The 22721-nt window shown below is 41.1% G+C and overlaps 1 protein-coding gene across 1 annotated transcript in view; it reads left to right on the top strand.

Annotated features, from left to right (window-relative positions):
* ptprn2 (protein tyrosine phosphatase receptor type N2) overlaps positions 1–22721 on the top strand; it is a 154898-nt gene that overhangs the window by 11256 nt on the left and 120921 nt on the right. The window contains exons 2-3 of the mRNA XM_032551111.1: positions 12602–12652; positions 22154–22267. Of these exons, the coding sequence (XP_032407002.1) occupies positions 12602–12652; positions 22154–22267 (165 nt within the window). The remainder of the gene's footprint in view (positions 1–12601; positions 12653–22153; positions 22268–22721) is intronic.

Below are 22721 nucleotides of genomic sequence, written 5' to 3'. Positions count from 1 at the left end.
TGGCGGTCGTCGGGAACTGTCGCCTCAAGCTGGCAACTGAATGACTGAGAGTGACCTGCTTGAGTGGGAATTCGGACAGAATTGTTTTTGGTTACGCTCCTCCAGATGTCAGGTGGTCTCAGGTTGTGTCAGGTCCTCTCTGTAGTCAAAGCGACCTCAATTTCTGAGCCTCAGGCATTGGCTAATTACTCTCTGAGGCTTTTCATCTGTATTTTTGTGCTGCAGCAGAAGTTCTGCTCTCTGGAAACAAATTTGTGACTTGTGTCAAAACGTTAAAAGAAATTCATTTCAATAACCAGTTAAGTTAAACAGAGCAAACAATTTAACCAGTTTTCCTTTGTATTTACTCTGATTGAGAATTATTTGTATTTCTTTTGAACTTGACTACAGAATGGAATCATGTTTTCGTCCAGAACATGATCTCCCAGACATTGCTTTCTGCACATGTTACGGACATGGACTCATGATGCTGTGGGCTTGTCAGCCTCACTCAAATAATTTACTTTCTTCATTTTACTAACATATCTACTTTCAGGACAAAATGTTACCCTGCTTCCCACTTTATTCCACTCACTAATTGATCCTACTACACAGAATTTATTTTGAATTTTTACTTAGCTGTTATTTTTTTTTATTTGGAGCTAATAAAAAATAATTATATTCCCGCTTCACCCTTATTAAATTATATTCCCTACATACACCTTTAATCCGCTGTAATTGTCATGTCAAACCACTATGTGGCGCTGTGATTTTAGAAAGTCGTCGAAAAGCGCATGCGCTTTTGACACTTAGCGCCTCATTTAGAAAACTGCAACCCGTCTCTGACGAAGAAACTACGCATGTAACGCTTTTATTGTCATATCAGAAGTTGCGTTAACCTGAACAGGTAAAGTAGCACAACACAGCATAATGCTATCCGCCATTGTTTTTGTTGTTTGTGTTGTTATTTGTTATTTGTTGTGCATTCGTAGAAGAAACCCTGCAGCTACGTGTTCTGCGCTTTCGCCGCTTTTACACCTGATGAGTAGGGCACACCTCAGTGGGGGCTGTTCCCGAAAAGTTCGGAGATGAGACTTTGTTTCAAAAAGACTCTTGAAACAAAGATCAGTTTCCATCGCGGCTGGATCGCAACAAAAATGTCAGGGTTTCACTAAAGAGCGGCTTTGTATAAATGGGGTAATTGACTGAGCATCCATGATTTCCAAAACATTTTTCTCAAAGAATGAAAAATGTTTTCCTCAAAAAAATGCAAAATGTCTTTTGGTTGCATATGCAGACAGAATAAAATTACTTATCTTACCGTTTCTTTTTTTTAGTTAAGATGCCACTGACAGAGGCTCAAATCCAATTTATGGTTTTCTTCTAAGTCTAACCTTCTGCTTTTGATTCTGGCACACTCTGGCTCATTTTTGTAATAAAAGTACTCTTCCTAAAACAAAACATCATCAGAGCATAATTTCTCTTTTAAGCAAAATGACTTGATTTGACTTACGTAATGCCGAGCCTACTGGAGCTACTTTAATTTTAGAAAGGGAAAACCATAATGACTCAAGCTGTTTCGATGTAGACATGGTGTAGACATGGTGTCAGGCGTGTGGTGATTTGCTTGCAGGTGATGTTCTCTACTGTCCCTGCTGCAGCCGTGCTCTCCCTACTCTGCTCCCTTGTGCTTTTATTGCAGTTGTCACCCACTGCGGCGTTCCAAAATGGCTTTTTTGGCAGGCAGCACATGCAAGTGTGTGCGTTTGATTAGGAATGAGTCAGGTGTCCTTGCTGGTAGCTTATATTTATTGTAAAGGATCCCAGAGAGTGGATGAAATATGTCTCTTAGCTGCAGCAGGCTCTGGGAGTGGCTGTCCTCCCTGCCAGGCTCCCAGCATCCTTCCTTGCCCCCCTCTGATATCGCAGATGGTAGCCCAGCACTGGCCAACCACCTGTGAGGGAAACTATCACAGACTTCTTATTCAGGATTTGGTTTTGCCTCTTGGGAACGTTTTTAATGTTCCAGGCAAGGTCAGCCAATCACAGCCAGATTTGTCAAATCTACAGTTTAACTGATGGATTAATAGGTTTGAAATATGTACTTTTACTGTTTTCATTGCGAAATTTTTTCTTAAGGTGACATTCAGAATGCTTTTCCCTCCTCTTTGTTTTCAGGAATCTTAGGTTGAACACCCACGCTCTTTGTCCCTGACACACAGGGAGTGTGGAAAATACCACAGCTTCGCTGGACTTCGCCTTGTAGGCTTGTCTGAACCGTGATTGGCTGGTCTGCCTGTCAATCATGGTCGACAACAACCTATCAGAGCCTTAATGGGTGGGAATGTTCTAGAAGGGGGCAGAACATGTTTTTCATATAGTTTTTTGCAGTAGTTCAGTAGTTGTAGCAACTGTATTATCAGAAAGGAGTTCTAAGTTCGATATTTTCTGATTACTGGTTTGTTTTGCTGCATCAAGAATTGTAAGTTGAATGATAATAAAGGGACGCCACATCTTTGATCGGATGCCTGCAGTTTTTTTCAGATACACCAAGCCCTTCAGTTCAATTGTGGTCCTTCGAGCCGGATTTGGGAAATGCTGCAGGACATGGCGACAAGCACTCCAGTTAGAGAAGAAGAACCCAAGATGCAGCCCGTGGTAAGACCCAGACGAACTGCACGTCCACGAAGCTATACGGCAGATTATACACTGGATCAGCCTGTGCATCAGCCTGCTTCTGGAGCACAGATGCTCTTATCTGATATCAGCGATTCAGATGCGGAAGATCACTGCAGTGCACCCATTAGCCAGCAACCTAGTCCTAACCATTGGAGAATGATGGATCAGTGGGAGGATGCTGATGAAGCTGAGAGAGAAAAGGAGTGTTTACAGAAAGAAAATCAGTGCCAACGTGAAGCTATTTTGGAGCTCACAAGAGATAGAGATGATCTATATCACAGTAACAATGAGATGAGGAGGGAATTGCAGGAGTTGCGACAAACAGCAGCACAGCTGTCCACAGTCCTGGAGACGTTGAAGGTGATGAAACACAAAATGGAGAAACTCACAGCAAGCGAGGCTGAAGATAACTCTTTTGCACCCGCAGCCCATAATGTATACACCACAGCATTTCCTGTCCCAAAGCCAAGGATTCGCACACTACAGAAAGAGAGGGAAGACGTAGAGCATTATTCACTTTCAGCACTTTCAGCAAGTATAAGAGACGAGTCTACTGGCCCTCACGAAGAGAAGCGTGTGCATCATTCAGATCGAGGCTACAGGTATGGAAATAAAATATGCGAAGAGAGTGTGTCGGAAAGCCTATCAGCAGCTCCAGTTCCTTCGCCACGAAGTTCAGCGAAAATGAGAACCTTTACACCTCCAGTGCCAGCTCCGAGAAGGTCAGTCACATCCCGAATCTCCAGATTAGAGCACCCAGATTCTTCTGCTTCTGCTCTGTTTGAAAGAGAAGATCATTATGATTCTAGAAGGATCCAAAGCTCACATTCAGCACCTAAACACGGAAGTACATATAATGGTCCTGCTCCAACTATACCCTATTTTGTGCATCCAGACCCACGTGAGTTCTCCAGGCTTAGGATTGCTCTTGATAACATTCTGCCAGCAGGTGCTTCTGAACATTTTAAATATCAGGTCCTAACAGATCATCTCAAGTTAGAAGAAGCTCTCCTGATAGCAGATTCATTTTGCAACTCTCCACATCCTTTCACCGACACAATGGATGCCCTGTTCATGCAGTTTGGCCAGCCACATCAGCTTGCCTTAGCACGAATAGCAGAACTGATGGATGGACCAGACATACGCAGCGGGGATGGGGAAGCATTTCGCATGTTTGCACTACGGATACGTTCTCTGTTGGGCATGTTAGAGCAACTAGGAAGAGAAGGTAGTATTGAACTCCATTGCGGGTCTCATGTTTCCAGATTGCTAAGCAAGCTTCCACACGAGCTTAGAAGCAGTTTTAGAAGAAGAGTGCATCCAAGTAAGGTTCCAATTCCAACTCTGTATGATCTAGGAGAATGGCTGGATTTTGAAATGCAGGTTTATGAAGATAGTACCAGATTCTGTACTCCTGTCAGAGATAGCCAAAGGAAAAGAGGCACAGAAAAGGACAAAAGGGTGGTGTCAAGAACTACAGCATTACTGCTCAGTTCTGGGAAATCAGGAGAGACCAAGGTTTCTGAGCTGACACAAAATGCCATTACTACTGAGAAGGTCAAGAATAAACCATATTGTCCCTACTGTGACCATTCCAGTCATTTTTTGAACGGTTGTCAGAACTTTCAGCAGCTTACAAAGGAACAGAAAGTGCTGTGGATCAAAACAAATAACCGCTGCTGGCGTTGTGGGAGAGGACATCTGTCTGCCAAATGTACTCTCAAGGCAACGTGTAAAACCTGTGGACGTAGGCACTTGCTGATACTACATGATGTAAATGAGAAGTGGCAGGAAAAAGAGGAGACGGCAGAGAGGGGGAAACCCCCAGACCAGGGAACCATTGTGGGTGCATGTCTAACAAGCAGTGTGGATGACAAACTTTATGTTGGACGTTCTCTAACCAAGCGTAAAGTTCTTCTAAAAATAGTCAAGGTCCGATTGAGTAACGGGAGCAAAAGTATGGAAGCCTTCGCTGTTCTGGATGATGGTTCGGAGAGATCCATTTTGCTCCACAGTGCAGCACGTGAGCTTGGTTTGGAAGGGGAAGCTGAAGCTCTTGTTCTCCACACAGTGAAAAAAGACTCAAGGGTCATCCATGGCCATGCAGTTTCATTCTCTGTCTCCCCTGTAGCTCAACCAGCAAAGACATTTTGGATTAACCGGGCTTTCACAGCTAAATCTTTAAACCTTGCAGAACACAGTCAACCCACTGTTGCTCTTCAGAGAAAATACAAACATCTGCAAGATTTACCACTTCAACCGATAAACACGGTTCAGCCACTTCTCCTGATTGGATCTGACTTCCCATATTTAATCACTCCCATGGAACCGGTCCTCTTGGGGAGTAAAGGTGGCCCAGCAGCAGTCAGGACTCGCTTAGGTTGGACATTACAGGGCCCTGCGGAAGGAGTGAAACCGGGATCAGACACACAACAATGTAATTTCATCTCATTTCAGTCTCCCACCATTGAGTTGCATCAACAAGTTGAGAAGCTCTGGCAACTTGATGTTCTTCCATATCGGAGCACAAAGGAAGTGACCAGGTCCCGACAAGATAGTGAGGCTTTGTGCACCCTTCAAGAAAAGACTGTCAGAACTCAAGTTGGTGGAGTACTCAGATATGCTACCCCAATGCTCCGCATTAAAGGCACAGAACCTCTGCATGCTACTCCTGAAGCAACTCTTCCACTCCTCAGAAACATAGAAAGGAGACTTACTAAAAATCCTGATCAGGCAGAAATATATAAGGCTGAAATGAAGAAACTGGAGGATGCTGGTTACATACTGAAGTTACAGCCTGAAGAAGTGGAGAAATCTGATGAAGCCTGGTACATCCCACATCACTTGGTACAGCACAACAATAAAAGCAGAGTAGTTTTTAACTGTTCATTCCAATATCAAGGCAGAAACTTAAACAAACTACTCCTACCAGGTCCTACTTTAGGCCCATCCTTGCTGGCAGTGCTTCTTCGCTTTCGCGAACATACAGTGGCCATTTCTAGTGATATTAAAGCAATGTTTCACCAGGTGAGACTTCTCCCTGAGGACAAACCACTGTTGCGGTTCCTTTGGAGGGACTTAAAAAGGGAGGAACCGCCAAGTGTATATGAGTGGCAGGTGCTCCCCTTTGGGACCACCTGCAGTCCATGCTGTGCCACTTATGCACTGCAAAAGCATGTTCAAGATCACAGCCTGCCTGAAGAGGACATCCGAGAGGCAGTTGAAAGGGGTTTCTATGTGGACAATTGTCTCCACAGTTTCAGTTCAGAAATGGAGGCAAAGATGTTAGTTGATAAACTTCGAGATGTCCTGGCTGAGGGAGGATTCGATCTAAGACAATGGGCGAGCAACGTGCCATCCGTAATCAGTCATCTCCCAGAAGATGCCAGATCAACTAGCAGCAATTTGTGGATAAATCAGAATCAGCTTGATACATTTGAATCCACACTCGGACTCCACTGGCATTGTCCTACAGATCTGCTGCATTACAAACATCTTCCTACTGGTGACCTCTCAGTGACGATGCGAAGCATTTACAGAACTCTGGCTAGCCTGTATGACCCCCTTGGTTATATTATCCCCTTTACCACCAGAGCTAAGATTGTCATTCAACGTCTCTGGGATAAAAAAAAGAGAGTGGGATGATCCAAGACTTCCCGAGGACCTGCTACAGACATGGAAAACCTGGCAGGCAGAGCTGCCCGACCTAGAGAAGATCTCTTTGCCTCGATGTTACACCACGGAAAAGTTAGATCTACCGGACAGCAAAAGAGACATCCATATATTTTGTGACGCGTCAGAGCGGGCATACGGCTCAGTTGCCTATATGGTCACAGAATCTCCAGATGGAATCCAGGAAATTGCTTTTCTAGCAGCCAGGTCACGAGTAGCCCCACGAAAGCAGCTGTCCATTTCAAGATTGGAATTGTGTGCAGCTCTCACAGGTGCACAGTTAGCTCATGTGCTAAAGACTGAACTCAACATACCTATACAGAAGGTTTATCTGTGGTCAGACTCCACCACTGTTTTAACTTGGCTAAAGTCTGAGTCATGCCACTTTAAGGTGTTTGTTGGGACCCGGGTGGCAGAGATTCAGGAGCTGACTTCAGCCCAGGATTGGCACTTTGTGCCATCAAAGGAGAATCCTGCTGATGACATAACCAGGGGAAAAACTCTGACCGACCTAGCCGTTGTCTCCAGATGGACACATGGGCCTCTCTTTCTTCAAGATCCTATCGATCAATGGCCGCTCATGCCCTCAATTTCCATCATGGATGGCGAAGAGGAGCTCAAACATTCATCATTTTGTGGAACCATTTCTAACATTCCAAATTCCACCATCCCTGGGGTCACACAGTACCAAACTTTCAGGGATCTTGTAGAAGCGACAGTGAAACGTGCTCATGGGGCGGCTCACACCTCTGGCAGCTTCACAGCAGATGATTATCGAAAAGCTGAAATCGAAATATTGCGACAAACCCAAATGGACAGCTTTCCTACTGAGTTTCCTAAGCTCAAATCAGGCCAAACGGTTGGACCTAGTAGTCGGTTGTATCCTTTGGATCCACAGTTTGACCAATCCATGGAACTCATTCGTGTGGGAGGCCGTTTGAGACGTGCCTCTGAACTTGAAGAGGATTCTATCCACCCATTCGTACTCGATTCTCGTCATCCTGTGACAGAATTAATCATTAAGGATATTGATGCAGAGCTTCACCACCCAGGACCAGAGAGGGTATTTGCTGAAATAAGGAGAAGATTCTGGATTCTACGGGGCAGGGAGGCTGTTCGGCGCTATCAGCGACATTGTGTTGGCTGCAGACGATGGAGAGGAAGACCTGTTGCTCCCCAAATGGCTGATTTGCCACCATCCAGACTCAGACTATTCAAACCACCTTTCTACTCTACTGGAGTAGACTGCTTTGGACCTTACATTATCAAAGTTGGCAGAAGACATGAGAAGCGGTGGGGCATCATATTCAAATGTATGACCACAAGGGCTGTGCATGTAGATCTGCTGTCCAGCCTTGATGCCGACTCGTTCTTGTTGGCACTGAGACGTCTGATAGCACGGAGAGGAAAGCCCTATGAAGTACTTTGTGATCAAGGCACCAATTTTAAAGCTGGAGAACGTGAACTGACCGAGGCATTCAGGAGCCTTCAGCCACAAATCCAGGAGCAACTGGCTGGTCAACAAATAGACTTCAGATTCAACCCTCCAGGAGCACCGCACTTCGGTGGGTGTTGGGAAAGGGAAATTAAATCCCTGAAATCGGTCCTCACGACAACCTTGGGTGCCCAAATTGTGACAGAGGAGGTGCTGCGCACACTTTTGGTGGAAGTTGAAGGAATACTTAATTCCAAACCACTTGGTTATGTTTCAGCAGATGTAGCTGACCCAGATCCTATCACTCCTAACATCTTGTTGATGGGGCGGCTAGACCCATCTCTTCCTCAAGTTAAATACCCAGAAGTAGAGATTGCTGGTCGGAGGAGATGGAGATATAGTCAAGTGTTAGCTGACCACTTTTGGAAACATTTCCTAAAGTTTTATCTGCCAGGACTCCAGGCTCGGAATAAGTGGCAAGAGCACTCTGAAGACCTGCAAGTTGGAACCGTTGTGATGATAGCAGACCCACAGTTACCACGAGCTCTTTGGCCTGTTGGTTTGATAAAAACGGTTTTCCCTGGAGCAGACGGGAGAATCCGCACAGCTGAAGTGCAGGTCAAAGAGCGCAACTATATTCGCCCTGTAGTACGTCTAGTAAAACTTCCAGAAATTCCAGAATGAAGGGCTGATCTTCAGTTAATATTTCCCAAGCTGCAAATTATCACAGACAATTTGGGGGCGGCTGTGGAAAATACCACAGCTTCGCTGGACTTCGCCTTGTAGGCTTGTCTGAACCGTGATTGGCTGGTCTGCCTGTCAATCATGGTCGACAACAACCTATCAGAGCCTTAATGGGTGGGAATGTTCTAGAAGGGGGCAGAACATGTTTTTCATATAGTTTTTTGCAGTAGTTCAGTAGTTGTAGCAACTGTATTATCAGAAAGGAGTTCTAAGTTCGATATTTTCTGATTACTGGTTTGTTTTGCTGCATCAAGAATTGTAAGTTGAATGATAATAAAGGGACGCCACATCTTTGATCGGATGCCTGCAGTTTTTTTCAGATACACCAAGCCCTTCAGTTCAGGGAGATTTCAGCTAAAGATTAATAGTTTCTGAGAGTCTCTACTCAGACATATGTGTCGCCCTCGGGTATAAAACCAAGATACAGGTCATAGGGTCCAAGCTGTACATGAATTTTGGGAAGTTTTTAATTTTAAACAGCACAAAGTAAACAGTTTTATTAAAATATATAGTGCTGTCATTTTGTTTTTATTGTACCAAATTTTAGCAACCTTCTGCTAAAAAAAAAACTGCATCACTAACTCACTTCAACTGCTGACCTGATCCTCGTGGATTCTCCCTGCATGCTGTGTTTGTAAATCAGGTCACATAGCGTCTATTTCTGGAGGGGGAAGCTTCTGCACATTTAGAACACCTGCCGCTAGCTCACAACAAGAGCTGCCACTTGAGTAAAACAAAAATAAAAAAAAAACACAACAACCTAAGCTGCTTGTTTCCATGGCCAAATATCAAATTGTCATTCTACAGTGTTGAATGAATTGACATTGTTGAATTGTGGTTGCAGAACAGTACTGCTTTAAATATGTGATGTTTTACTGAGGTTGTGCATCAAAAGTTAAAAACCATGGCACTAAAAGAAAAGGCTGTCACAGATGGAAAACGTTAAAAACACTGACATGAGAGTTATCTTTTTGTGGTCACTGTGCACTGACTACTTCCACTCAAGTCCCTTCATTCATCTTAATTTATTGATGAGCTGTTTAATTATCATAATGGTAACCAGATAAAAAAAAAAATTGTTTTTCAAAAGAAACATCATATTTGTTAAATTACCTTGTAAACTTGTTGTAGAAATAAATTAGACGATCCAGCTTGGCTTTGCCAGGATGTCTCATTAAGATTTACATTCTCGTTTTTTCTCCCAACAAACATTTTTTCCCAGCCTCAGGTAATCGGCAGCATCCACTGATTGCATTTTAATTAAAAAGCGCATTTTAATCATCCCTGCACTGACATGTCGCGGAGGGTGGATGTCCCATTTTCAATGCTGTGTCCCTGCCTTTCACACAAACACACACACACACATTATATCTGAATGACTGTGCCTGGCTGGGTGCGTCATTAGTTTAAAGTCATAATTAATATTGAGAGCTGACAACGCCTCCCTGAGAAGCCGTTGAATTATGCAGGGAAGTGATGAGGAGGTAAAGTTGAACTGACTGACACTAATTGCAGAACACAGAGATGCACGGTCAAGAGGGACAGTGTGAGTCCTTCAGCACTAAATGAGGTTTTCACACAACTTGGGTCTTGTGTTTGTGGTCTCACCACAGTGAGTGTGACTTTTATTTTGAAACGGGGCATACAGAGCATATGTCCAAGCACATTTCCAATTTGTGTGGAATGGGGAAACCTTGAAGAAACACCAAACTCGTCTCCTGACACCCTGATTTCAATATGCTCAAGTAAATATGCAATTTTCTCTTTTAAACATGCCGAATTTGATCATAGGCTTTGTCATTGACATCAGCTGCCCTTTCGGTGACAACGTTGAAATTTACATGGACACATGAACCATTCTGGGTTTAAATTCAAACATTAAGCATAAAGGTGGTTAAATATTTTTTAAACTGTTTTGAACTGCAGAGACGTTTATGTGGACAGAATTCACAAAGGGGTAAAGCTAGTCCTTTATTTTATTCTAATAGCGTTTACTTGACTAAGTTCCTTATTTTTCATTTAGAAATTCTAACCTTCGTCACAGTTGTTCTGGTCTTCTGATTGCAAAGTACTGCTTTTTGTCTGTCCATTAGTAAGACGAATACACGGTGTATGGAACAAAATCATATTCAGTAGCTTCTTCTGAGTTCAGGACATTCTGCTTCTTGTTACCGAGAGCTTAGTGACCCTGCAGCACAGCGATGATGCCTCCCTCTGCATCATTAAAGAGCCATTTTGCTGACATATCAAGGCCATTACCTCTGAAAGGAACAATTTCATGAAAAGCACCCTCTGCTCCTAAGTAAAATAGCTTCTCAGCATCTGTATAATTATATTCCCACACATGTGTGGCCAGAAAAAATTAAACGGAACAGATTAATGATGTTGATGCCAAATCCATAAGTGGGGAAACTTGAACAAACTTTGGTAACTTTCTCTCTCGTCCACACCTGTCCTCATTATCTGTCCTTTCTGTGTCAATCGATTAACGGGCCTGCTGCACCGGTCTCTTCTCATTATTAAAGAAGTCTGACAGAGACGTTTCCTCCTTCTCAGCCTGTTCTTCGCTCACGGTCATGGGCTTCTCATTGCCGTCCATCGAGGCCATTGGGCTAAGAGTGTGCATCCAATTCTGTCACTCAGCCTGATGAGCACAGGAGGGAAATAACAAAGATAAAAGACTAGCTGAGAGGCAGCCGAGGCTTGGCTCAGTTGTTTGTATTTCTCATCTTCGTTGCCAAACTGCAAACTCCACGAACTCTGATGTGTGTCTGTCCTTTTCTCAGTTTTTGTGAGAGGCTTAGAAACTCATTTAGAGTTGGGTTTTCTCTAGGATTCAGGACTAGACTTTGACTGGACCTAGTCTAAAGACTTGCTTCTACTACATGCACTGTTTCCAGGAATTAAGGCAGATTTCTGATGCATTTAACAGGATTAAAAAACAAGTTAGCAGGGTAGAAAGTTTCCGCCTAAGAAAGGATGTTAGCTGGAGGTTGAACCTCCACCCCAATCCTGGCATGATGAGTCACCAATAATGCCAATAATTAGGTTACTACTGAAAGCAATTAGCTGGACTGTTTTTTTTTTGTTTTGTTTGTTTTTTAACTAATGGGTACGAAAGTGAAACACACTTACTACGTGTGTGGGTCTATGGTTCAATCCATTGAAGCGTGTGGTTGTAACATGATATTGTGCAAAATTCTTAAAGACCTTCAATCACATGACGGCTAAACTGAAATACAGTACAGACCAAAAGTTTGGACACAACTTTCTAATTCAATGGGTTTTCTTTATTTTCACGACTATTTATAAGGCAAGAAATCCCACTTATTAACCTGACAGGGCACACCTATGAAGTGAAAACCATTTCAGGTGACTACCTCTTGAAGCTCATCAAGAAAATGCAGAGTGTGTGCAAAGCAGTAATCACAGCAAAAGGTTGCTACTTTGAAGAAACTAGAATATAAGGGGTATTTTCAGTTGTTTTACACTTTTTTGTTTAGTGCATATTTCCACGTGTGTTATTCATAGTTTTGATGCCTTCAGTGTGAATCTACAATGTCAATAGTCATGAAAATAAAGGAAACTCATTGAATTAAAAGGTGTGTCCAAACTTTTGGTCTGTACTGTACATATCCACATTCAGCAGGTCCCCTTTGGTTCTTAAAAATGTAAAATGTGCAAGATCACCTTTGCTGATCAGCAAGCAGAACAATGAACCCTCTTTTATTTGCTGCCTCTCCCCACAGAGATGTGAATGCAGACAAGAGCTTCTCATAATGCTGCCGCCATCTGTTCTTTTATTAGTCTGGAACATTGGTTCTCCATCTGAGCGTTAAAGTTCATTAATATTCATATGACATTCATATAGTGAAACGTTGCCAATGGAGTTCTGGTATTAGTGTCAGAGTCAGGATAGGACAAGTCACACTAATTGATGACTGAACCATTGGCATCAAGGCTCTCTGTCCAAGTCAGTGTACCACTTTAACTAATTTTATGGCTTCTTCTGAACAAACAATTTGACATTCTTGAGACATTTTGAAATGTGTTTTAATTATTGGCTCTTCTCTCTGTTTCACTGCCCTTAAGGTTGCCTGTTTGAAGATGAGCTCTGTGCACCGTATGAGTTCTGCGTCAATGGTAAGTACAATTGTAATGTACATTACTTCTCCGTGTCCTGGTTCCCTCTACTTTTTAATGTTGTGAAAACAAATAGAATACACCTTTATCAGTTTCTAGCTGTGGACAAGAATAGAGTCAGGTCTGTCATGCTGTCATGTTTTTTATCTAGTCAAGTATATTGGTAGGTCTAAAGGAGTTTTTAGAGGGCTTTAGACCTTTAACCTGTGGCTTTGCATTAGAATAAAGAAACATTTTAACATATAAAGGCAATAAAAATGTTATTTGTAATGATTTTTTCTAGTTGTTTCCATGCAATATATGCAAAGCACTTCCACAAAGGATGACACAAGTAATGCAAGGAATATTCTTTTTGTCTTGTGGCTGTAGATTGAGTTCTTTTTTGTAATTATTTTGTCCTATCAAAACTAATTTCCTATCGTAAATATTGTGAAAATAACCTTGTTTGTTTCATGTAGCTTTTAAACTAATTTTATCTAGCTTGGCTGATGGCAAACATGGCTCTTAGGGTTGTAATGTTTGGCCTAGGCAAATCATGTTTTGTGTAACATCAATTGTTTTAATCTGTATGGGTTATGTATGAAGCAGTTTGAATTGCCTTGTTGCTGAAAATGTCCTATATAAATAAAATTACCTTAACTTAACTTATTTATGTATCAGTGTAAATAACCCATACACGTCATCTACCCATATGATGTGCCCCTTTTTTGTAGTGTGTGTATTGTGATGAAAGTAATTTCATTTTTTTGTGATGTCAAACACTTTTTTTTTTTTGACACTGAAAGATTCACTGACCAATTTGGGTTGAAAGTTAAAAATTTTATACACAACTCGGTAAAGAATATGACCTCAAAAGTAATGATCTTTTTGTAAACCTATATACTTTTTGAAAGAATAATGTACTACATTTTTGTAGTGGCATCAACCATTACAGTTACACACAGTTGCCCAAAGCATAGGTCTGATTTTTTTCTGTAAAGCTGGTAGATAAAGGTTGCATAATGTAAACTGTGACTAAAGGGTTAGATCTTGACACACACACTCTGTTTTTGCTCAGTTCAGATGGAGTCAGATGGGAAAAACTCTAAAATAGGAACACATCTACATCAGCAAAGCATCACAGTAACTGCAGCATTGATTGATATTGTAACTGGTTTCCCTTCACATGATGAGGTTTTCCCTGCACACCGCGAACCTCTTATACAAACCGTTTTGTTCTGGAAGATGGATGTGTCTGTCCCTGTGGTTGCCATGACAATGTGTCGCCTGATGAATGCATGAATGAAGGGGCTAAATGTCAGGTCTCCCAGACGAATCACACAGCACAGATTGTAATTTTGAAGGGAATTGATAGAAGGTGGATATTGAAGATTGTCTTTATGTCAGAGCCAAGGGGACTGCAAAGTATTCCCCTATGCTGGAAGATTTTTATGTATGGAATAATCTTTTTATGCTGCTTCTTTCCCTGCAAACATTTTCACCAAATGTCTTGTTGCTGAGGTGGTTTTGTAGTTCGCTTCATTTACTGTCTGCAAAGTCTCGACTAACTGCACATCAAGACTAAGCAAGCCAGGGCACGACTTGTACTTGATAGAGAATAGGCCTGCTGGAGAACATAATGTGACTGAATTTTTTAACCAGAAAAAAGAACTAGAGCTGAAAAAGATAGGACAAATAGAATTTGTTAATTTAAAATAAAAGTAAGACTTTTGGAATATAACAATTTACATTTATTGTATTATTTTGATGCAGGTTGTGTTTGTATGCCATGCCAATCTAATAATAATACATTATTACAGAATGCTATGGATAAAAAATGGTTTGATTGGGTTTCAGAGCAGCTTTTTTGATGCATATTTAGATTCAGTTAAGCTTCCTGAATTATCCATAACTCATAAAACCTTAAATACTAATAAGTAAGATAGCTTAATTTCAAAGGAAATTACTCTTTTTGTCAAAGACAACTCCAGTGATAAAACAAAGTTGTGCAAGTTCACTGTTCAAAATGAAATGATTCCAGATTACTTCAAGAAGATTAAAATTCAAATATTTATTGTTTTAATTCCTCATCTATACATTCTGAGCTACAGTATGTTCATCACCTTGAACATGGACTGGTTCAAATTAATTTCAAAATTCTATCAAAATAAATAAATACATTGAGTTTACTCCTTGTTTTCTTGGTGTTCCGTAGAGGTATTTTTCATGTCTAGAATGAGTTGCATTTGCTAATGTTCATTTATCTCTTTTATGAGATAAAATCATGAAAACTGATCACTATTACGATATATGGTTTTAGTTCTGTATTTTTAAAATTATTTACTCCCGTTATATAATTTCATTAGAATAATCTGTAATTTATTATCATGTAGTTCAATGCTGAGTGTTCACTATGTCCAACGACCACTGAAGACCCTTCATAGACAAGGAGGCATAACAATGGATGGATAGATCGAAGAAACATAAAGCAACACAGTGTATCAAAGCTCCATTAATTTTACCTTTATGTCACCAGATTGTCAAGATCTAAACTCTTGTCAAGCTTGACAGGTATTTAAATCCATCCTGAAGAAAATATGAAATGTTATGATTTCTGTTTTTATTTATTTATTTATTTTTTGACTACAGTTTCCTGATATGATACAAAAATAATACTGTTCATATTGGATGTTTAGCATGAAAAAAAAAAGCTAGGGGGCCTATAAAATACCTGAACCATACTCAGTTGATCTATTGTGTTTGGATGTGCACTGTATTGGAGCAGCAAATGTGGAGCCCTGCTCACTTATTTCCATATTAACCCAGTTTCAGGGGAACTGGGTAGGGAGGCAGGGCCGAGGAGAAGCCACTTTAATTACAGATCCTGCATTTGTTCAGAGGGGAGACTAATCGAGGGAAACTGCTGACAGCTTAATAACAAAATATCTACTGGCAGAAAGAAGGTTCTTCCTTAGTGTAGGTGCATTAGCATATAATTCATGTTAATGATGTGTATTCACACCACTGTCTCTCTATCCGACTTAAATGGAATGTCAGCAATAAGCTGCGGATTTGTGCTGTAAAAGCACCGTAAAGTGAAAGACTTTAAGAGTGTGTGTGTTTTCCACACAGTATGTAAATTAGCAGATATTAATGAGTTGTGTCACAACCCTCTGTGGCTGCAGTGTGTCTGGCCTCTTTCACTCGCCACTGGACTCTCAGTGAGCGGCAGCCACAGCACAGACAGATGATGAGTGGGAGTAACTAGGTCTGCCACTTTCACTCTCTCAAAGTCCCTGATGGAGTAACCTGGTTTATTCTGGGCTGGGCCAAACGCTTTCTTCTTCACCCGAACTGTTGCCATGCAGGGTGGTTAAGGGGGGGGTATTGAAAAAGAGATTCATTATGACCAGATATTCTAGCGGTTATGAGCTAAAGTGTAAATATCTTGCAGGTAATTAGGTCCCTTGGAACTTTTTCACATTTTATACTGTTACAACCATTAATTTTAGTGTGTTTTATTTGGATTTTTATTTCCTAATACAAAATAGTGCAAAATGAAACAACAGCATCTCTGTGTGTGAGCAGAGAAAGGTCTAACACTGGCAGGACCCTTGAGGATTAGAGCTGGACACGCCTGTCTTACATGCTGTAGAAAGCGCTGAGTCGTCTCAGTTTAGAGAATCAGGAAGTAGATGTCATTAAAACATGAGATAATTCCTTTTTAGATATCTAAGATATTTTTTACAGTGGGCCTCTGACTATTTGTGTATTGTATTATATTTGTAGATTTTTTTGTGGAACATGACTCCAAATTATTCACGGAGATTTTTTCTGTACAGCATATGTAAATATTTGAAAGAAAATTCAGCTCGGGAATCTAAAATCCCTCGGCGCATGCTTCTTGGCACATCATTGGTTGGCATTTGCAAAGCTGCCAGTCCAGGAACGCCATTCATTTCCCTTGGCTCTGATTGGCTGAGGCCCCAAAAGTGGAGATAAGGAACACTTAGTTTCTGCAGTAGTGCTAAGACTGTGTGTGGTAATACCTATTAAAATATATTTTTTGTTTGAGCTATAATAACAGTGTTTTTAGAGCAGGGTCTCAAGTATTAATGGAGCATGTAAAATCATGACTGCTGATAACTGCTCAGTATAACCCTGATAAGCATAATAGTCCTTATCAGGACTAATAGTTAAAAGTAAATTTAGAAGGAGTGTCGTTAGTATTTAACAAAATTACTATCATTGATTTAATAAATAATTACTGTTCATCATTAAATCTCTTGCTGTCAACTCACTCTTCAAAATCTTCAGAATAGTGCTGCTCTAGATGTTTTCCTTAAAAGATAAGTGATCACCTGGAAAGGCATTTTAATTTGCTACTCTCCAGAGTGTTTGACTTACTAGTTGAATAGGCTCAAACCAGAGTGCAGTGGATAAGTGCTGGATGTTTCCCTCGGGGCGTCGGTTGGCTCCTATTAAACACTCAAACCAACAGTGCTGCATCGATCTGCGGTTATCCCGCCTCCTCTCGGGCCAATACTGTCTGAAACGTCTGCTCTGTATTTTAAACTTAAGTGATTTAGGTGATGCTTCTATTGATCAACGAGTTGAACTGCAGAGTAAACATAAAAGATGCAAATATCAAAGTCTGTACGAACTGAACAGAGGTGGTTGAAGTTCTGTATTTAAAGATGAAGATACTGTTAGAAGAATAGAAATGCAATAATTAAGCTTATTTATGCAGCAAAACAGAATCCAGTTGGCAGGATGTTTTTTGTTTCAGCATGGAGAGTGTTTGTTTATTCCTCCATTTAAATGTGCATGAATACAATTATCATTTCAAAGCTACAACTGTCATAGCTAAAAGGCCAAAATAGCCCATAAACACTCCATTAATCATAGCCTGATCACTTTAGCTTTTGTTCCTGAACCTTTTCTTCATTAGCCGACCGCATCTGGTCCAGTCTCGGGGCATTGATTTAAGCCCATTCATTTTCATGACAAGAGCAACGCAGCTAAAACACCTGTTCCACTACGTCTTAATTTGTCTCCCGGGTCCGTTCGACTCTCCTCCTGACGTACAGTCTTTTACAGACGCTGTGCTGACTGTCAGCTTTAGTACCAGCTCCTGTTATCCTCCAGCATTAGCTTTCACAGTTTAAATAGCTTTAGAGTCAGAATGGTGTCGCTGTCTGTCACAGTGCAAAGAGAGACAGCGTCTGGATTTAAAGCTCCTTTTTTTTTCTAGCAGGAAATCTTCTTTATTCTTGTCAACACACTGCTTATTTACGTGAAGATGCTCTACTGTGAAAGTGCTGCTATTGGATAGTGTTCTATACATATAAAGGGTTTCGTTGATCAAGGTGTGGTTTTTTATATTGCGTATTCCATTATAAAAAGGCATAAATCACCCACAGATAGTGCTGTAAAAATATTTTTTGTCAAATTTTAATATCAGACAACAACTAAATTAGGGGAATAGACTATCCAAAAGAACTTGGACCTAAGAAAAAAAAAGCAAATGCCTCCCATGTTAATTTAGTTGTTAGGTATTAATCTAATAAACCTTTTGTATATATTTTTTTCAAGCTACACCCTGATTTGATAACTACCCCAACTGTAGAATCAAGAAATCACATTAGTTGAACCTCTCTTGACATCTTGACACAGACTAAGAGATCTCAAACAACAATGATGTCCTGATCTAAAGAAATTCAGAAGATGAGAAACAAAGCCAATAAAATTTATGAGTCTTTAAAAGGTTGCTACAGGCAATTTCTAAGGCTTCGGGATTAAACAACCCACAGCAGAGTCACTACCTACAAAAAGTTAAAAAGTGGTGAACCTTTCCCGGAGAGGTTGATCTCCCAAAATTACTCAAGAGTACAATAATGACCCCTCCAGGAGATCACAAAACCCCAGAGCAACTCTGTGCTGCAGGCCTCAGTTTCCTCAGTCTAGGTCACTGTTCATGTTTTTTTTTAAAAAAGAGAGACCGGGAAAAATTTGCTTACTGATAGTAACTCAAAGGACACCTAAGAGTTGCTAAAAAAACATATGATTATCCACAAGACTTTTGGAGAAGTACTATGCGTGCTGATGAAATAAAAGTGAACGTTTGTGGATGGTCAGCATCTCATTATACCTGGTGCAAAACTAAAACAGCATTTCTGAAAAAGAACATCATTGTTGCATCATTGCTTCAGAATCTTAACAACAGGCCGAATTTCCAACCATCAGTTTAGCCCAAGGATAAGTGGGTTATGTCGGAGGATAATGATCCGAAGTCCAACAGCAAGTACTCCTGGGAATGAGAACCAAAAAAAGGTAAATGTGACTCTAGAAGCGTCTGTGACGCTTCTAGAGTGACTGAACAAAAACAATTGCTAAAATCCTCATTGAAAAACCGTTTTGTATTTGTCTTTGATATTAAAGTTGGTTATGTGATCTCATACCAATTTAAGTGTAACAAAAAATAGAGGAGAAAGATGTCAGGGTGCAAATACTTTTTTTTGCAATACTGCATATATCGGATTTTTATATATAGTGTATGTTGTTGATCAAGGCCTTTAATTATTACTCAAAGACAAGCCAAAAAAATTCATCCTCATGCTAAATATTTCCACACAAATGTTGACACATTTTAGAAAGAACTCCCTGCTATTTGATTTGCCCAGCCTCTCTGTGCGTTATTTTCAGCTTCTGACAAGCCTCTATGGATGCAACACATGCTGCGCTCCTCCAGGCCTGAAATTAAAATGTTGCTTTTTGCTGTCAAAAATAGCGTGGGGGAAAAACGGGTTTGTTTTTTTTTTGTTTTTTTCTCCGAGCTGTCAACTGCAATGAGCCTTGTTCTGATCCCTCTGGTGTCAGGAAAGCGAGCAGAAAAGTGACAGAACAAATCTCTGTGTTTGGCGCCACCTCGATAATTCAATCACTTGTTAACGTTCGCCAAACAAGGATTTCTTTGTTGCAAAGCACCTTGAGCCTCTATATTTAAGGCTCCGAATCCCTGAACATCTCTTTGCTAACAGGAATATCCCTGAAAATGGACATGCGACATCTGCCATCAGCAAGAAAACTGGAGGCTTTAGGACATCAGACGTTGAGCTGTTATCACTTTCAGAATGTTTTTCTATTTGTGACAAGACAAATTGGGGATTCATTTTGTGAGTTATGTCATCAGGGATGGTTAGAATAGATTTCTGGCAAACAAAGTGAGCGAACAAAAGGCAGTTGGTGTGCTTTGATGCACAAAATTCTGTGGGTGGAAAGTTTTCCTCTGCTCAAAATATCCCCTGAATATTATACTCTCTTGAGTGATGTTTCTCTGGCTCCTCCAAGCTTTGTCTGTTCAGAGTTGCCATTTGAGAAGGAGACATCTAGAAAACACCCACTCCTCCTCTAGGATATGATTACAATTGCCAACTGTCAGATTTCATAATTTATGTAATAATTTCTCGCTGAATTTTACTCTAAGCACAAAGCACAGGAAATATATGACACTTTCCAATGGAAATCTCTTTGGAATTACCTGGTTTGTGGGGGAAATTATTTTTTGGCAAGCTAAACTTAACTGGCCTGCTCTTTGTTTTTCTGAGAACCTTGAATTTATGTCTTTTTGTGGTGACTCAAAATTACACTTTATCCCACAGTCGGCCAAATTTCATCTTCTTTTTAGACAGTCGTGGTCAGGTTGGTGTGTGCACATTTCTTTTGCACATGTGTCTTTCCTCTGACATTTCTGACTTGTTTGTGAAACTCTGGCTGAAATGGTTACATTCGAATCCAAATATCTGACATTTTTCTGATTTCTGTCACCTGTAGCAATAGAAAAAAAGATAAGGGGGGAAATGGAAATAGGTTGGCAAGAATCAGATTCCAGATGTTATCGATCATGCTTCTTATTTGAGATCGAATGACATGGAAAAAAACCCCAGATGTCTCTCTCCCCAAACAGCATGTTCCAACTCAATTGTGGCTCAAGAGAATAATCCAAGCTAGAAGATCTATCATATAATCCCTTTCAGATAAAGATGCATCTAAAAAATTTGAATGTCAGGAAAAAGTGACATGATTTTTGTTCCTTATTTCAGAAAATTAAACTCATAATTTATAGATTCACTACACATAGAGTGAAATACTTCAAGACTTTATTTCTAGTAATTTTGTTAATTACGACTTGGAGATAATAAAAACAAAGAATCTGTGTCTTAAAAGTTAATATATATGATCATTCTGTCTTGGTCTTTGTGGACACATATTAGATTGCGAGAGCAAAAGCACTGCATTTCAGTTTAAATTCATCTTACTTCATTGTAAGGAACATGGTGGCATGTGCGCTCACCACCTCCTGTGTGAAAGCTGCCAGAAATTAAATGAAAATCTGTGTAGGAGTCAGGTGAAGAGGTCATATGATCGAGGTATGTCCTTTTGAAGTCTGTCAGGGACAGACTCCAGGGGACACACACACCAGGCTGGAGAGACCATGCGTCCCCTCTTGTTCGGAAATGCTTTGGCATCCATCAGAGGTAGCTGTATAGTGTCGCTGGACCTGTTAGACCTGCAGTCCAATGCCAGATAATCAGAAGTCAATGAATTGATAAAAATCTTTGAGCTTTGAAATCATATGTTATCCTACTAAAGTGTACAAACTGAATTAGAAGTGAAAAGAGAAAACCACAGCATGTAATGAGCATTAACTCTTGTTTGTTTTGTGGTTCCCGGCATGTAGCCGAGCATCCGTCTTATTGATGTCTGCTGTCACTCCTCAATGTCTGGAGGCTAATTAATGAGAGGCTGTGGTGTATGACCAAGTGCTGAAGCACATCATTAGTCCCCATCCAATCATGGCACCATACTTTGCACAGGCTCAGACGACTGCATTGCTGACGGCTCTCCTATGTGCACACAGAGGAGACGGCTCTGACTTGATCTCCTGAGGCCGCCTCTCCGCTGAACTTCGCATTCTGCAAGCTTTCGCCAAGGAGGTGCAGGAATTCATCCTCCTGTCGGAGAAAACATGGCGACTCAGTTCATTTAAATTCCAGGCCTTGTGTACTCTCACTGCTGCCTGACCCCCACATGCCTCCCTAAGCCTCTGCATCCTTCAGCGGTCCAGACCAGCCATTGAATTATGTGTTGATAGTCCGTCTGTGGCGTTGGTTGCCTGGCAACCCAAGCGGGAGGCCTGCTGATAGGAAGATTACCAAGGACTCAGATAAAGTCCCTTCTGCCACAAATGTCTGCTTATCGTGGAGCTGTCTGAGGAAGAAATGTCAGCTATTACCCCCCCTTCACAAAAAAAACCAACACAGGAAATCAGATGTACAAAACACTGCAGGAGCCTCACAGCGAAAGCTTTTCATCTGAGCCAGCAGATGTTTTTTGGCATCAACAGAACAGCAGAAAGAGAGCTGAAAAAACGTGTACCGTGTGCGCTTCTCACTTTGAGGTGCAACACAACACCTCATGAACCTGTTCTCACCGTTTCCCCTCTGTCTCCTTCTGTTGTAGATGGAGTGTTTGGAAGGTGCCAGGAGTTGGCCGGGGCAGACCTGTACACGTACGATATCTCATCCTCCGCTCTCCAGCGCCTCAGGATCCTCCTACAGAAGCTGGCTCACAGAGGTACAAACTTTGTCTGAGAGTCTATATTTTGCATTCGTCATCTATCGGTGGGTCACACAGAGAATGCCTTTTTGCGTGAGGCAAGCCAAGTCAGCCAAGCTGTCTCTTTGGCAGGCACAACACACTGCCACAGAGCTAGAACGGGTCATTTGACTCATATCGGCCCATTGTTTGGCCGTCCACGCTTAACACCAATAGCCAGTCTTGTTGGCTCTCGTACTAGTTGGACATTTAGAGCTAATTTTGTGGATGAGTAACTGTGAGGTGTGCAGGATAATCACATCAGTCTCTCCCACCCAGTCAGTGGCTGATGATGAGCTTTAAAGCAGCTCACAGCTTCAGGCAGTTTATAGGCATCTATGTGATGAACATGCAGTGCCTTGCAAACCCCATGAATCTTTCAATGTGTTGTTGCGTAGCACTCAACAAACTTAAGTGTGTTTTATGAGTGAGA

The sequence above is a fragment of the Xiphophorus hellerii genome, chromosome 21, assembly GCF_003331165.1.
Source record: "Xiphophorus hellerii strain 12219 chromosome 21, Xiphophorus_hellerii-4.1, whole genome shotgun sequence".
Classification (NCBI taxonomy): Eukaryota; Metazoa; Chordata; class Actinopteri; order Cyprinodontiformes; family Poeciliidae; genus Xiphophorus; species Xiphophorus hellerii.
The sequence above is the reverse complement of the archived record's forward strand: the minus strand, read 5'-3'. Positions and strand labels throughout refer to the sequence as shown.